General features: G+C 49.3%; 2 protein-coding genes across 10 annotated transcripts in view; one reads left to right on the plus strand and one right to left on the minus strand.

The window, feature by feature from the left end:
- The window catches only part of LOC127052774 (zinc finger protein 501-like), a 128,481-nt gene extending 122,410 nt beyond the window's left edge, over nt 1-6,071 (minus strand). For 3 of the 8 annotated variants that reach the window (XM_050956815.1, XM_050956813.1, XM_050956812.1), the window contains exons 1-3: nt 5,260-5,374; nt 3,646-4,789; nt 155-220 (exon numbers count right to left, since the gene is read on the minus strand). In XM_050956815.1, the coding sequence (XP_050812772.1) occupies nt 172-220; nt 3,646-4,789; nt 5,260-5,338 (1,272 nt within the window). In that variant the 5' untranslated portion in view covers nt 5,339-5,374 and the 3' untranslated portion in view covers nt 155-171. Of the gene's footprint in view, nt 1-154; nt 288-3,645; nt 4,790-5,259; nt 5,375-5,881 lie in introns of those variants that run through there. The other 5 variants (XM_050956810.1, XM_050956808.1, XM_050956811.1 and 2 more) reach the window with 3 other exon arrangements.
- Nucleotides 6,072-8,079: 2,008 nt separating this feature from the next.
- LOC127052810 (zinc finger protein 436-like) lies at nt 8,080-14,210 on the plus strand. Of its 2 annotated transcripts, none has more exons than XM_050956897.1 (3): nt 8,080-8,179; nt 8,455-8,569; nt 10,812-14,210. In XM_050956897.1, the coding sequence occupies exons 2-3, from the start codon at nt 8,491-8,493 to the stop codon at nt 12,005-12,007; spliced, it is 1,275 nt and encodes a 424-aa protein (XP_050812854.1). In that variant the 5' UTR covers nt 8,080-8,179; nt 8,455-8,490; the 3' UTR covers nt 12,008-14,210. The 2 variants fall into 2 exon arrangements, with proteins under 2 accessions (XP_050812854.1, XP_050812855.1); XM_050956898.1 differs by having other exon boundaries at nt 10,815-14,210.
- The last annotated feature ends 1,624 nt before the right edge of the window (nt 14,211-15,834 follow it).

Raw genomic sequence — 15,834 nt, forward strand, 5'->3', positions numbered from 1 at the left:
ATCAGAGGTGTAGCAGGAAGACAACCTGATATAAGCCCTTGTATTAGAGCTGCATCCACTGTCATGGGCATATGTGTCTTACTATCCTCATAGAGTCTGCCAGGTGCTATTATCATGCTTTGTCAACAATAAACCTGGCCTAGCGCCTTCATACCTTAATGGATCTTGTGGTCATTGGGTGGTTTGCTCGAGGTCTGCTGTGCCGGATGTCTGTGCAGAGCTGGGGCAGAACACAGGGAGAACACACACATGCAGCCAAACATCTAACAACAAGAGGAACAGAGTGCCTAGTTTATGAAAGGAGACGGAAAGAGCTTTATTTAGTTAGCCTAAAACTAGGCTTTTCAGAATTAGTTTGGGGGTTTTTTTTAAATAAGTTTGATGAATAATATCAATGTTTATTTTTAAGTAGGGCTGTCAATTAATTGCAGTTAATTCATGTGATTAACTCAAAAAATTAATCACAATTAAAAAATTAATCAGTTTTAATCGCACTGTTAAACAATAGAATACCAATTGAAATTTATTAAATATTTTGGATGTTTTTCTACATTTTCAAATATATTGATTTAAATTACAAACACAGAATAAAGTCTACACTGCTCATTTTATATTAATTACAAATATTTGCACTGTAAAAACAAGAAATAGTTTTTCAATTCACCTCATACATGTACTGTAGTACAATCTCTTTCTCGTGAAAGCTTACAAATGTAGATTTTTTTTTATTATATACCTACACTCAAAAACTAAACAATGTAAACCTTACAGCCTACAGGTCCACTCAGTCCTACTTCATGTTCAGACAATCACTAAGAGAAACAAGTTTGTTTACAGTTACAGGAGATAATGCTGCCCGCTTCTTATTTACAATTTCACCTGAAAGTGAGAACAAATGTTTGCATGGCACATTTGTAGCAGGCATTTGTAGCCAGATATGCTAAACATTCATATGCCTCTTCATGCTTTGGCCACCATTCCAGAGGACAGGCTTCCTTGCTGAGGACGCTTGTTTTAAAAAAAAAAAATACATTAATTAAATTTGTCTGAACTCCTTGGGGGAGAACTGTATGTCTCCTGCTCTGAGTTTTACCCGCACTCTGCCATATATTTCTTGTTATAGCAGTCTTGGATGATGACCCAGCACATTTCGTTCACTTTAAGAATACTTTCACTGCAGATTTGAGAAAACACAAAGAAGGTACCAATGTGAGATTTCTAAAGATAACTACGGCACTCGACCCAAGATTTAAGAATCTGAAGTGCCTTCCAAAATCTGATTGGGATGGGGTGTGGAACATGCTTTCACAAGTCTTAAAAGAGCAACACTCCGATGTGGAAACTACAGAACCCAAACCACCAAAAAAGAAAATCAATCTTCTGCTAGTGGCATCTGACTCAAATGATGAAAATGAACATGCGTTAGATTGCACTGCTTTGGATAATTATCAAGCAGAACCCATCATCAGCATGGACGCATGTCCTCTGGAATGGTGGTTGAAGCATGAAGGGACATATGAATCTTCAGTGCACCTGGCATGTAAATATCTTGCAACATTGGCTACAACAGTGCCTGTTCTCACTTTCAGGTGACACTGTAAACAAGAAGAGGGCAGCATTATCTCCTGCAAATGTAAACAAATTTGTCTGTCTGAACGATTGGCTGAACAAGAAGTAGGACTGAGAAGACTTGTAGGCTCTGAAGTTTTACATTGTTTTATATTTGAGTGTGGCTTTTTTGTACATAATTCTACATTTTTAAGCTCAACTTTCATGATAAAGAGATTGCACTACAGTTCTTGTATTAAGTGAATTGAAAAAACACATTTTTACAGTGCAAATATTTATAATAAATATAAAAACTGAGCACTGTACACTTTGTATATTGTGTTGTAATTGAAATCAATATATTTGAAAATGTGGAAAACATCCACAAATATTTATAGAAATAGTATTCTATTATTAACGGCATAATTAATTTTTTTATGTGTGTGATTAATCACAATTAATTTTTTTAATCGCTCAACAGCCCTATTTTTAAGCATTATTTGAGATTAGCTATTTAAATAATTGTCTGACACTCCAATATTTTCTGTACAACTGTGAAAATTTAATGACAAAAGCTATTGAAATTCAAAAAGTTAAAGTTTTATAAACCATTAAAACACAAATTGTCAACATCACATCACAATATACAAAGTATATATCCTTAAATCAACAAATCATACTTGGTTTTACCGTTCATTCATCAGTCCATTTGTAACAAGCCCAATTCAATAATCTAAATCACTGGATTTTGACTCTAATAAATTCTCAAGTAGCATTTTTCTTACTCTGCCTATTTGTAAATTTCAATTATTATTGATAGAAATATGTTATTGATGGTTTCTGTGTGTGGTAAAATTGACATTTACAAATAAACAGCTAACCCTTCCAAGTCTACCTAACATGCAGGCTGAGAGGGGATCCAACTGCTCTCTCTAAATATACCACGGGGAAAACACCAGGGAGCGAGAAGAGCTATTGAAGCTAAAGTACAATGTTGGCAGAAGAACAGATGGGGACGAACTGGCCAGGAATCAATGTAGGCTGGAAATGAGAAGGTTCCTGACCATCACAGGAGGGAGGTTGTGGAACAGCCTCCCACTTGGAGCAAACACCCTAACTGGTTTGAAGATGGATCTGAGTAAGTCTCAGTGACCCAGAAGGGCCCTTCCAGTTCTAAGTTTCTTGGAGACATATTAAAGGGGCTGGTTTTCAGAGGGCAGGCACTCGGCATCTTTTGAAAACCAGCCCCCTGTAAGAGGGGTCTCAAGCTGATCAACCGAAAAAAAAAATCGCTAGTCGCTTTTGAAAAATCTTGGTCACATTCAAGTGGAACCATGAGCTTCTTGGCTGGATGCAGGAAACACTGGGTGAGGTTTTCCTGGGCTGTGTTATACAAGAGGTCAGACTAGAATGATCTAATGGTCTCTTCTGGCCTTGAAGTCCATGATTCTACACAGGGCTCTCAGAGCCACAGATTCATTTGGGCATCTAATTTCTGGCCTCGACATGGGAAACGTTGTCCATTACAGAGTCCTAGATCTCAAGGCTAGAAGGGACCATTGTGATCATCTAGTCTGACCTCCTGTGTCTCATAGGCCAAAGAACTTCCCTGAATTAATCCCTGTTTGAACTAGAGCAGATCTTTTAGAAAAACATGATTTTGAATGTGCTGTTGATGGAGAATCCACCATGACACTTGACAAATTGTTCCAATGGTTAATTACCCTCAGTGTTAAAAAATTACGCCTTGTTTCTAGTCAGAATTTGTCTAGCATCAACTTCCAGCCATTGGATCAAGTCAGACCTTTCGCTGCTAGACTGAACAGTGATTTGTTCCCCACGGAGATACTTCTAGACTGTAACCAAGTCACCCCTTAACCTGCTCCCGGTTAAGATAAATAGACTGAAGGAGCTCAATCTATCATTATAAAGCAGGCTTTACAATCCTTTCATCATTCTAGTGACCCCTCATAATCCTTCTTCTCCGATTCCTCTCCAATTTATCAACATCCTTCTTGAACTGTGAGCACCAGAATTAGTACCACTATTCCAGCAGCAGTCATGCCAGGGCCAAGACAGAGCTATGCAGGATCTTACTGCACTTCCTGGGGAGACTTTTCTGCCACGTGGATCCTGGCATGTTTGCTGAGCTTGGAGCTGTCGATGAAACTCCTCCCACACTGGGTGCATTTATAGGGTCTCTCTCCTGTGTGAGTGCGCAGGTGTTTGACCAGGGTTGACTTCAGATTGAAGCACTTCCCACACTCAGGACATTTGTAGGGCCGCTCTCCACGATGGATCCTCTGGTGCTGGATGAGGTTGGCGCTCAGGTTGAAGCTCTTCCCACACTCCGTGCACTTGTAGGGCCTCTCCCCGGTGTGGATGCGCAGGTGCTTCCCCAGCGACGAGTTGAGGCCGAAGCTCTTCCCACACTCGGGACACTTGTAGGGGCGCTCGCCCCGATGGATCCGCCTGTGCTGGATGAGGGTGGAGCTCTGGGTGAAGCACTTCCCGCACTCGGTGCACTTGTAGGGCTTCTCCCCCGTGTGGGTGCGCTGGTGCTTCACCAGGTTGGAGCTCTGGCTGAAGCCTTTCCCGCAGTCTGAGCATTTGTAGGGCCGCTCGCCCGTGTGGGTGCGCTGGTGCTGGGCCAGGTTGGAGCTGCTGCTGAAGCCCTTCCCACAATCGGAGCAGGTGTAGAGCTTCCCTGGCAAGTGGGATCGCAGGTGCTGAGGGAAGGAGCTGAGGCTGAAGCTCTTCCCGCACTCAGGGCAGATGTAGGGCTGCGAGCCCATGTGGGTGCGGACATGCTTGGCCAGCGTGTGGCTGCGATTGAAGCTCTTCCCGCATTCAACGCACTGGTAGGGCCGCTCCCCGGTGTGGATGCGCTGGTGCTGGGCGAGGTGGGAGCTCTGGCTGAAGCTCTTCCCGCAGTCGGGGCAGTTGTAGGGTCGCTCCCCCGTGTGGATCCGCTGATGCTGGGCAAGGTGGGAGCTCTGGCAGAAGGATTTCCCACAGACAAGGCATTTATAGGGTCTCTCTCCCATGTAGGTGGTTTCCAGAATAATGACGTTTTCAGGGATCCCATACGCTTCACACTCATCAGGTCTCTCCCCCACGGGGTCTCCCTGCTGCCATCCTGGCTGGCCAGCATCTCTCTGCTCGGGGCTCTGAGGCATCCCGTGTGGGTCTGCTCCCACACACTCTTCCTGCTGGGGATTCTCCTCCGCTCCTGCATATGCTGGGAAACAGAGAGAATCCAGACGAGGCTCTTCCCCAGCGGAACCAGCCCCTCCTCAAAGCCTTCAAGAGAAAGGCTGGGGAAGGGGAGGGCTCCTACCAGAGGCGGGAGCCAGGAGTCACATGTGGAGGACAGGGACCTGTGGGAGATGATACTGAGCAAGACCAGACAGAACCGGGAGGGCTCGAGGAGGCTTTGCTGGGATCCCTTCACTCCCCTGAATTGCCAAACTAACCTATGTAATTTGATGCCAGTTTCACTACTTCAAGGCTCCCCCAGCTTTGTGGCTCACTGACACCAGCCCTACAGGTTTGAGGTGCTGGTCTGTGGCCTAGGTTTGGCAGGACGTCAGACTAGCTGACCAGAATGGCCCCTTCTGGCCTTCCCCATCTATGGCTCTAGCATGGCACCCTAGGGTGCTGGCTGCTAATTCGTGGAGGGTCCCCAAGCCAGCCTCACTCCTTTGTCACCTGTGCAAGTGATGGCCAGGGGCTCCCTTTCCTCAGCACCCTGGAGATCCCGGACACACGGCTCGTCCCCGCGCTCCATCCCGGAGATCCCAGAGTCCGGGACCAGAAATCCTGTCTGCAAGGGAGGAAAGAGAGGAAGTCCTGGTTTGATAAATTACCATTAAACCCTTCAAAGAGCCACCCCAAAACTCCCACCCCGGGCTTCCCCCGGAGCTGTCTGGGCTGGGGGGCACTGCAGGGCCCCGCTTCACACCCACCCCCCCGCCCGTGCTGCCCCGGAGCTGAGGGGTCTCTCCGGTCCCAACTGCAGGTCGGGCTCGGATCCCCTCGTCTCTGCAGCCATTTCTCCAGGCAGCGATTTCCTGCCTCTGCTGCTGCTTCTCTCCCTGCCCCGAGAGCTTCCTCCGGCTGCGCTTCTCCGCGTCTCCCCGGTGCCCCGCTCACCGCCGGGCCGGGCCGGGTCGATCCGCTCCGGACCCGCGGGTGCAGGCGGGGACTGACCCCGAGACACACAAGGAGCCGGAGTCGGGGGCGCTCGGACAGGAAGGTCCCTGCGCTATTTGCAGCCCTGCTTATGGCCCCGCCTGGGAAAGGGAGGGACTAAGAAATCGGTGGTTTTAACCCCTAAGACTCCTTCACTGCATGTCCCAGCACCGTCCCCCTGGCTTCCCTGCGCCTCCCCAGCGTCCGCCTGGCAAACCCGGGCTGAGGAGTCTTGGATGGGAACTCTGCAAGTGCACACACACGGCTGCACGCACACAGTCCACACGCTACAGCCATAGGCTCCAGACACACCTTGCATATCACATGCGCATACACACACACACGGCTGCATGCACACAGTCCACACGCTACAGCCATAGGCTCCAGACACACCTTGCATATCACATGCGCATACACACACACACACACACACACACACACACACACACACACGGCTGCATGCACACAGTCCACACGCTACAGCCATAGGCTCCAGACACACCTTGCATATCACATGCGCATACACACACACACACACACACACGGCTGCATGCACACAGTCCACACGCTACAGCCATAGCATCCAGACACGCCCCACACAACACACCACACATACTGGCTGCATGCACACAGTCCACATGCTACAGATGTAGGTGCCAGACACACGTTGCATAACACAGCGCGCGCACACACTCTAGTTGCACCTCTGGGATTAGTTTGAGGAAGTTCTCAGGTTTCTATTATAGGGGCACTCAGACTAGATGATCACAATGGTCCCCTCTGGCCTTGGAATCTGTTAATCTTTCTCTTACACACACACTCACTGACTGCACCGACACTGCACACACTGACCCTGAGTGCACACACACTGATTGCACATACACACTTACAAAGACTGCACACACTGATTGCATGCAAACACACTCACAAGGACTGCATGCACAGATTGCATACACACACACACACACACACACGGCTGCATGCACACAGTCCACACGCTACAGCCATAGGCTCCAGACACACCTTGCACAGCACAGCGCGCGCGCGCGGCTGCATGCACGCAGTCCACACGCTACAGCCATAGCATCCAGACGCCCCACACAACACACCACACATACTGGCTGCATGCACACAGTCCGCATGCTACAGATGTAGGTGCCAGACACACGTTGCATAACACAGCGCGTGCGCACACACAAACACAGTGGCTGCATGCACACAGTCCACACTCTACAGCCATAGGCTCCAGATGCATGTTGCACGACCCAGCATGCGCACGCGCACACACACACACACACAGACACTGCATGCACACAGTCCACACGCTACAGCCATAGGCTCCAGATGCATATTGCATGACCCGGCATACACACACACACACATGGGCTGCATGCACACAGTCCACATGCTACAGATGTAGGTGCCAGACACACGTTGCATAACACAGCGCGCGCACACACTCTAGTTGCACCTCTGGGATTAGTTTGAGGAAGTTCTCAGGTTTCTATTATAGGGGCACTCAGACTAGATGATCACAATGGTCCCCTCTGGCCTTGGAATCTGTTAATCTTTCTCTTACACACACACTCATTGACTGCACCGACACTGCACACACTGACCCTGAGTGCACACACTGATTGCACATACACACTTACAAAGACTGCACACACTGATTGCATACAAACACACTCACAAGGACTGCATGCACAGATTGCATACACACACTCACAAGGACTGCACACACCCACACTGATTACATCCCACACACACACTCACAAGGACTGCACACATACACTAATTGCATAAAAACAACAAGGCATGGCATCTTAGAAATTAACTGATTTATTTGGGCATAAGCTTTCCTGGGTAAAAAAAAAACCCACTTCTTTAGCTGCATGGAGTGAAAATTACAGATGCAGGCACTATTACACATGAAGAGAAAGGAGATCCTCAAGTGGAGAACCAATGTTGACAAGGCCAATTCAGTCAGGCTGGATTTCACACCCACACTGATTACACACTCACACAAGGGCTGCACACACACTCCAAATTTTGCAGCCTGATCTGGCTGGGGATCAGGCTGGGCAGTGCAGCCCCTGGAGCAGTTCTGGGTCTCTTGGCTGTGGCTCCGTGCCTTGCACCATTTCAATGCAGCCACACCAGGAAACGTGCCCTGGACTGGGCTCTGATCTGCTAGCTCCGGGTGGGAACCAAACTACACAGGGTGGTGGCGTGTAGGGAGCGAAGGGTTAACCCCACACTCCTCCCCTTCCCAGAGCACATGGTGCCACCATCAGGGGGCTGGAATAGCGCAGGGACCTTCCTGTCCAGCCCCCCCCAGCTCCTCCTGCCCTGGCGGGTCTGCTCCCGAGCCGGACTCCTGTGCGCTGCTGGGCGAGTCCCCGCCTGCAGCCCGGTAGATCGCCCGGGCCGGGCGGTGAGCCGGGGAGCAACAGCCAGAGGCAGTCCCGGGGAGGGAAACAGCAGCAGAGGCAGCAGATCGCTCCCTGGAGGAAGCGACCGCAGGGACAAGGGGGTCGGAGCCGAAGTGGGGCTGGGACTGGAGAAATTCTCCCCCAGCAGCACGTGGGGGTCCGTGCCGCTGAGTCCATAGCCGTCCGTCCCCCCTAACCCCGGGCTGCCTGGGGGGAAGTTTGAAGGGTTTAATGGTCATTTATCAAACCAGGACTTCCCCTCTTTGCTCCCCTGCAGGCAGGATTCCCTGGCCCTGACTCCGGGATCTCCGAGATGGAGCGCGGGGAAGAGCTGTGTGTCCCGATTCTCCAGGGCACCGAGGGAAGGGCGATCCCCCGAGTTATCTGCACAGGTGAGGAAGACCCTCTATGAGTTAACAGCAGGCCCTGCTAGAGCTGGAGATGGTGATGGCCAGAAGGGGCTGTTCTGGGGATCTGGAGTTGCACCCCAGAGCTGGAGGGCCAGTGTCAATGATCCGCAAAGGCGCGGGGAGAAGCCAAGAGGTGGCAATAGTGGCATCCAATTATTTAAGTTTCTGTAGCAATTCATAATCTGCCCTCTAGTGTATCCCAGACCATCAGTGCCACCTACCACAGCACATGAGCCCAGCAACTGAATTTAACCAAAGTATCACAGGCCACCGTAGGCTGAACTGTGAGTTGCCACAGTCAGAGAATAGGAGATACTGAGGCGCACCAGTGCCTGAGGCCCCCACAGTGGAAGGTACTTGGTTAAGTGAGAGATTCCCCAGGTGATCCTAGCCACTGATCCACACCTACATGCTGCAAAACTAAGGCTTGGTCTACACTGGGGGGGTGTCGATCAGCTACCTTATTCACGTAGGTGAAGTTGTGTAACTCAGAAGTCAACGTACTTAGATCTACTCACCGCAGTGTCTTCTCTGCGGTAAGTCGACAGCTGATGCTCCCCCATTGACTCCTCCTGCACCTCTCGCCCTGGTGGAGTACCGGAGTTGAAGGGAGAGCGCTCGGCAGTCGATTTATCGTGGCTAGACTAGATGGGATAAATCAACCCCCGCTGGATCCATCGCTGCCCGTAGATCTAGCCAGTAGTGTAGACAAGCCCTTAGAGGAAGATGTAAAACATCCAAGGTCTCTGCCAGTCTAACTTAGGGGCGGAATTTGTTCCTTACCCCATATATGGCGATTAGTTAGACCATGGTACCTGGGGGTACTCAGAGGTCTTCCAGGGAGTACATCAACTCATCCAGATATTTGCCTAGTTTTATAACAGGCTACATAAAAAGCACTAGCGAAGTCAGTACAAACTAAAATGTCACACAGACAATGGCTTATTTATACAGCTCTATAGTCTATACACTGAAAAGTAAGTACAATATTTATATTCCAATTGATTTATTTTGTAATTATATGGTAAAAATGAGAGAGCCATTTTTCAATACTAGTGTGGCTGAGACACTTATATTTTTATGTCTGACTTTGTAAACAAGTTGTTTTTAAGGGAGGTGAAACTTGGGGGTACGCAAGACAAATCAGGCTCCTGAAAGGGGTCCAGTAGTCTGGAAAGGTTGAAAATAACTGAATTAGACCTTGAGCATGTGCGCTCGACCCAGCCAGCCAAGCACCAGAGAGTGCTCGGTGCTACCTCAGAGCCCTGACCCACTGCTTGTGTTCCATCTCCAACCATGGCCATCATCAGTGCTTCAGAGGAAGAAGACTCAGGGGAAGAATCAGCCTCCCAAAACACACTTGGGGGAAAAGAGCCCTCCCTTACCTGCTGCCGGTGGACATAGAGTGACCAGCCAGCAAATGTGAAAAATCGGGACGGGGGTGAGGGGTAATAGGAGCCTATATAAGAAAAAGACCGAAAAATCTGGACTTCTGGTCATTCTAGGTGGACAACTGAAACCCTGAAGTATCAGTTTTTAGGAACATAAGACATAAACCAGAAATGAGCCCTGCCCTCCCACATCACATTAGCACTCAAATTTGTCCAATTCTCTTAAAATTAATCTTTATTCCCTCCACACACACACTCCCCATTGGGAGGCTGTTCCAGAACCTCACTTCTCTGATGGTTAGAAACCTTCTAATTTCCAGCCAGAATTTGTTCTGCCCTGTCTTGCTCAGTATCCGACACTCGCAGATCCCAAGGCCGGAAGTGTGGGATTTATTTCGTCTTGCCAGCTGTATAGCGCAGGCTGTTGAACTTCCCCAGAATAATTGCTTTAGAACTAGAGCAAATCTTTTCAGAAAGAATCCTATCTTGATTTAAAACTTATCGAAGATGGAGAATCCATCGTGACCCTTGCCAAGTTGTTTTGATGGTTAATTCCCCTCAAGGTTAAAGATTTACACCATATTTCCAGACTGAATTTGTCTAGCCTTAACTTCCGGCCTTTGGATTGTGTTAGACCTTCATCTTCTAGATTGAAGAGTCCATTATCAAATTCCCCTCCCGAAGCTTTCCTCTGAGGGCTTAGCTGGATCATTGGAGCAAAGCCACTTCCCCTGTGGGGAAGGATTTGGGAAAATTCATCTCCTATCCATCAGATTTGCCACTCACTCTCTCCCCAGTGAACAGGCCCTGGCTGGATTCTCCCTCTCTCCTAGCAGGTGCCAGGATGGAGGTGAAGAGTCCGAAGAAGGAAGGGCCTACAGGAGCAGAGCCACACTGGATGTCCCAGAGCATTAAGCAAGAAGAGGCCAGCGTGGCTGGATGGCGGGAGGAGATCAACACGTTGTCTCCAGAGGAGATCGGCATCAGGATGATGATGGCGCACAACCAAGCCCAGCGGGGGGAGAGCCCCTACAGCTGTTTGGACTGTGAGAAGAGCTTCAGCCAGAGCTCCCACTTGGTCCAGCACCAGCGCATCCACACGGGCCAGAAGCCCTACAAGTGCACTGAGTGCGGGAAAAGCTTTGTTCTCAGCTCCAACCTCCTGGAGCACCAGCGCATCCACACCGGGGAGCGCCCCTACAAGTGCGACCAGTGTGAGAAGACCTTCAGCCAGAGTTCCCACCTCTTCCAGCACCAGCGCATCCACACGGGCGAGCGGCCCTATCAGTGCACCGAGTGCGGGAAGAGTTTCAACCGCAATTACACCCTGGTGAAGCATTACCACACCCACGTTGGGGAGCAGCCCTTCATCTGCAGCGAGTGCGGGAAGAGCTTCAGCCTCGGCTCCTTTGCCCAGCATGTCCGCACCCATACGGGTGAAAAGCCCTACAGCTGTGCCGAGTGCGGCAAGAGTTTCAGCAGCAGTTCCAACTTGAGCCAACATCGGCGCATCCACACTGGAGAGAAACCCTACAGCTGTGGCCACTGCGGGAAAAGCTTCAGCCAGAGCTCCAACCTCATCAAGCACCGGCGCATCCACACCGGAGAGAGACCCTACAGCTGCCCTGAGTGTGGCAAGACCTTCAACCAGAGCTCATCACTCATGCAGCACCGGCGAATCCACCGCGGCGAGCGGCCCTATGAATGCACTGAGTGCGGGAAGCGCTTCAGCGTCAGCTCCCACCTGGTGGAGCACCGGCGGATCCACCGGGGCGAAAAGCCTTACAAGTGCGTCGACTGTGGGAAGAGCTTTGGCTGCAACTCATCCCTGATGAAACACCAGCGCATACACACCGGGGAGCGGCCCTACAAGTGTCCCGAGTGTGGGAAGTGCTTCATCGACAGCTCCAAGCTCAACAACCACCGACGCACCCACACTGGAGAGCGGCCCTACAAATGCACCGACTGCGGGAAGGGCTTTGGAGACAGCTCTGCGCTCATGAAGCACCAGAGGACGCACACCAAGTAGACACCTAGCAAATGGGGAGGGAGGCACTGGTATCTCTCTAGAGGGTGAAATTGACATGCCCTGGGGATCAGGGGCCTCTATAAAGAGAGAAATTGATGTGCCAGCTGGGGGGACAAAGGCACCTTTATAGAGAGTAAATTGGTGTCCTTTCTTCCAACCCCTAATGGTCAGCAAGACATACTCATCCATCTTGGAAACCCTGGCTCCTACTCTCAACTCATGCCAATGTTCTTTTGCCTGCAGCAAGCTGCAAGCCTGATCTGAAGCCCCTTCCTCCCTTCCCCACTTACAGTGGATCAAGGTGCAGATGGCCTCTGCGAGGATCCCAAAGTGGCAGGAAATACTAAGGCAAATCATCCAGCAGTGATGTCTGCCACAGGGATTTGTAGAGAGGAAATAAGCAAACATAGTGAGGTTTAGTGATTAGGCCTGGGAGCCAGGACTTCTCGGTTCTGTCCTCAAGGAGGGGAGTAGCATCTAGTGGGTGATAGCAGAGGGGCTGAGAGCCAGGACTCATGGATTGGATTCCCAGCTATGTGTGGGTTATAGAAGGTGAAATCAGAGTTTGTGTGCAGTTGTGGATAGGTGTCTAGTTTAGAGCAGGGGCCTGACAATCAGACCTCCTGGGTTCTACACCCAGCTTTGGCACTTTTACCTTTCTGTGCCTCAGTTTCTTCTTCGTCTGTCAAATGAGAATAATGGTGCCAACTTGTTTCTAGTGTTTTGAGAGTCATAGATGAAAAGTGCTTATTATTCTGTATTTGATGAGTAATTGTCTAAGCTAGAAGTGACCCTCATTTCACCTGCATTTTTCATGCTCTGAGTTAGTTGTAGAGCATAGATCTTTAGGTCTTTTCTTAATCTGGTTTGCAGTAATTAAGATCCACTATTGATGGCTCATTTCTCTCAACCAACCAGGAGAAGAAATGTAAAGGGATCCTGGAAAAGGAAATAAAACTGGAGATTGTGCCCTTTAATTTTACTACTTTATGATGCACAAAACAAAGCCTGGGGAAGGGGCGGAGGGAATCAACCTGCTTGGGACATTAGAAATTTGGGAGTTGTATCACTTGGAAGTCTCTTGGGAAGACTGGAGAATTGGGTCTGATCAGTTAAACCTGATTGAACGTGGAGAATGGCTTTACAACATAAGGCAAGTTAATGTCCATTGTGTGAGATATCTTAGAGGCCTAATTTTCAGGTGGAAGTGCTCAGCACTGGCTGAAAATTGAGCCCCCTTAACCGTTAACAGTTGGGCACTGACCGTCAGCATTGAAATTTTGGTCCAAATCTTTAAAAATCAAGATTTTCTCTCCCAACGTGTTTCTTGGGTAACTGAGGTAGATAAGTGACAACAAAGTGAGCTTGTCAGAGTCTTTGCCTATGTTAATATTGAGCTAAGTCAAATGTCTGCGTCATAGGGTGCTCTACTCACTACAGGAGCACCTCCTTGTGGCCTCAGCTGGGGATTAGCTCTGCCAGTCTGATGCCCCTTCCTGCACATGCTCACTCCACCTCTCTCTCGGGACTCAATGGCTCCTTCTTCGTGGCTTGGCCCTCTGGCCGATCAGTGCGGCCATTTCCCCAGTGGCTGGTAGAGGAACCCAGGCCCGGCCTCTTCTCTGGGTTCCAGCTCAGGGACCCTACCCTGCTTTGTCCCACACATCACTGCTGTTTCTGTGGTCTGTTTCCTACATGGTCTCTGTCCAGCTTCCTCTCCATCCTCCTCCAGGTTTGCCTTTCCCTCTGGGCCAAGCTCCCTGCTCTCCCAAGCCCCACAGAGTGACTACAGACCTCCCTGCAGCCTCTTTCTGCCCTCAGCTACCTGGCTTTCTACAAGCCCTTCCTGTTCCTGTCCAGGTGAGCATCATCCTTTAATTAGTCCTCTCTGCTCCCTGGCTCCCCTCAGGGTGCAGCCTTGGTGGTTAATTGGTCCAACTAGCCATGTCAAGCCCTTCAGAGGTGGTGTGGGGTGAATGCCCCCATCAGACGTGGGTTTACAGGGTCTGTGCTACATCCCAGCCTTTCAACAGTCTCCTGGGAGTAACCCTTTTAGTGTGGCAGACCCTCAGGGGGACACACAGTTCCACCAGAGGAGGCCATGCGGCCTCTCCGACTCCAGGATTGGGCCTTCAGACTCTAGCACCCCTGTTTGCCACTGGGAGCTCCTACAGCAAGTCCGACTGAGATCAGACTTCTTCAGAGACATTCTCGTCTCAGGGAGCGATGCAGCCCATTGCGTATTAGCAGTGATGCCTGCTCTTTCCAGGTCCAGCAGCTAAGTGTTCTTGTTCAGTCGCTGGGGCTCCCATTATGTCTTCCGGATCTTTCATTCAGGTGTGTTGATTCATTTCTGCTTCTAAAGCCACCTTGGAACCATCTCAGACAGTCCACCTGCTTCTGCCAGCCCTCATTCCTTGTTCTACTCAGTTTGTAGCCATACAAAGTGCACAGGGAAACTAAGACACGCATATGGATCATAAAAATATTACCAACATTCCCATGTACATCACAGCATAACAGACACTCTGGAGAAAAATCTTCTTTGTTAAAAGGTCACCAACCCTTTGCCTTGGGAATTCTGTTAAGCTCTTGAGCCTCCTCACCCGATGCTTCACAGGGAAATAAAATAAGAACATACATTCCTGGTGTTGCTAAGGTTTAAAAAATAAACCCCAGTCCTTCCCTCAGCCCTGTTGTATTTCTACAGGCAAAGCTGTCAATGAGGGTCAGTGGGAGCTTTGATGGAGCTGTATCTGCAAGGCAGAATTCTTTATAAAAACAGCCATGTGGAACTATTTATACTTAAGAAAAAGTGATTCTTCTGTTCTTGGAGCTGAATAGGTTAGAGGAGGGCTTTGAGTCAGGACTTCTGGGTTTTCTTCCCAGCTCTGGTAGGGGAATGGGTTAGAGGGGATTTGGGAGTCAGGACACCAATGTTCTATCCCCGGCGCTTGTGGGGGAAGTGGGGTCTAGAGGTTGAAACAGAGGAGAAAACGGAAATCTAGACTTCTGGGAGAGAAGTGACCAAGGCTTTTTAGAACAAGAAGCTAGCATCAAGATGTGGCATGGAAAAGCTGTGATTGAAGAATGGGGTGGGAGAGGGGGAAGGAGGAGAAAAAGCAAATGGCTAAGATTTTTTCCAAACTGGCTAGTTATTTTGGGGTGCTCAGTCTGAGCCTGATTTTCAGAGGATGAGCACTCGACTCTTTCTGGAGAATCACTTTCCTTGTAAGGGGGTCTCCCTCAATTTGACTCATAAAAACTGAGACACCCCTAATCACTCGCTGCTTTTGACAGTGGTGGCCACTGAATCTTCAAAGTAACTGGCTGGACTCCCTGCTCTCTGCTTAGCCAGGTCTTCCACCCATCCCTCACCCTCTCCTTAAGTCAGTTATTTGCTTCTTTGATTCACGTGGGGAAACCTTTTCTGAAACCAAAGGAAACCCAGATTGTTTTAGAGAAGTGACTGCTGCTAAAAAGCCCTTTTTAAGTAATATTTTTTAGCCTTTTTTTTTTTGAGGGGAGGGCATGTCTGTTTTAATTCCGGGGATCTTTATAAACACAGAGGGGAAGTAAAGGGATTGGCAAGATTTCATCTTAGCAAGAAAGAGATCTTTTTCCCACAATTTCACAGGACATTATAACCCAGAGATCTCTCTCCTGCGGCTTTGTGAGTTGTCATAATGCAGAGATGTCTCTCCAGCAGTTTCAGTCAACGTTATGAGGAGCTAAGAGAGACAATGTAGGAAATCTACTTGTGGCAGGATCAGGACCTTCACACTATGTAGCTTTTAAGGGAGAGGTGTTTGAATTAATCTAATATT

This window comes from Gopherus flavomarginatus, chromosome 5 (assembly GCF_025201925.1).
Source record: "Gopherus flavomarginatus isolate rGopFla2 chromosome 5, rGopFla2.mat.asm, whole genome shotgun sequence".
In the NCBI taxonomy this organism is placed as follows: Eukaryota; Metazoa; Chordata; order Testudines; family Testudinidae; genus Gopherus; species Gopherus flavomarginatus.

Excerpts from the sequence above, each read along its gene's own strand:
- LOC127052810 (XM_050956897.1), top strand. The coding sequence starts at position 8,491 with ATGGAGCGCGGGGAAGAGCTGTGTGTCCCGATTCTCCAGGGCACCGAG. Across the intron at positions 8,570-10,811 it reads CCCCCGAGTTATCTGCACAG|CAGGTGCCAGGATGGAGGTG; the intron begins GTGAGGAAGACC and ends CCTCTCTCCTAG.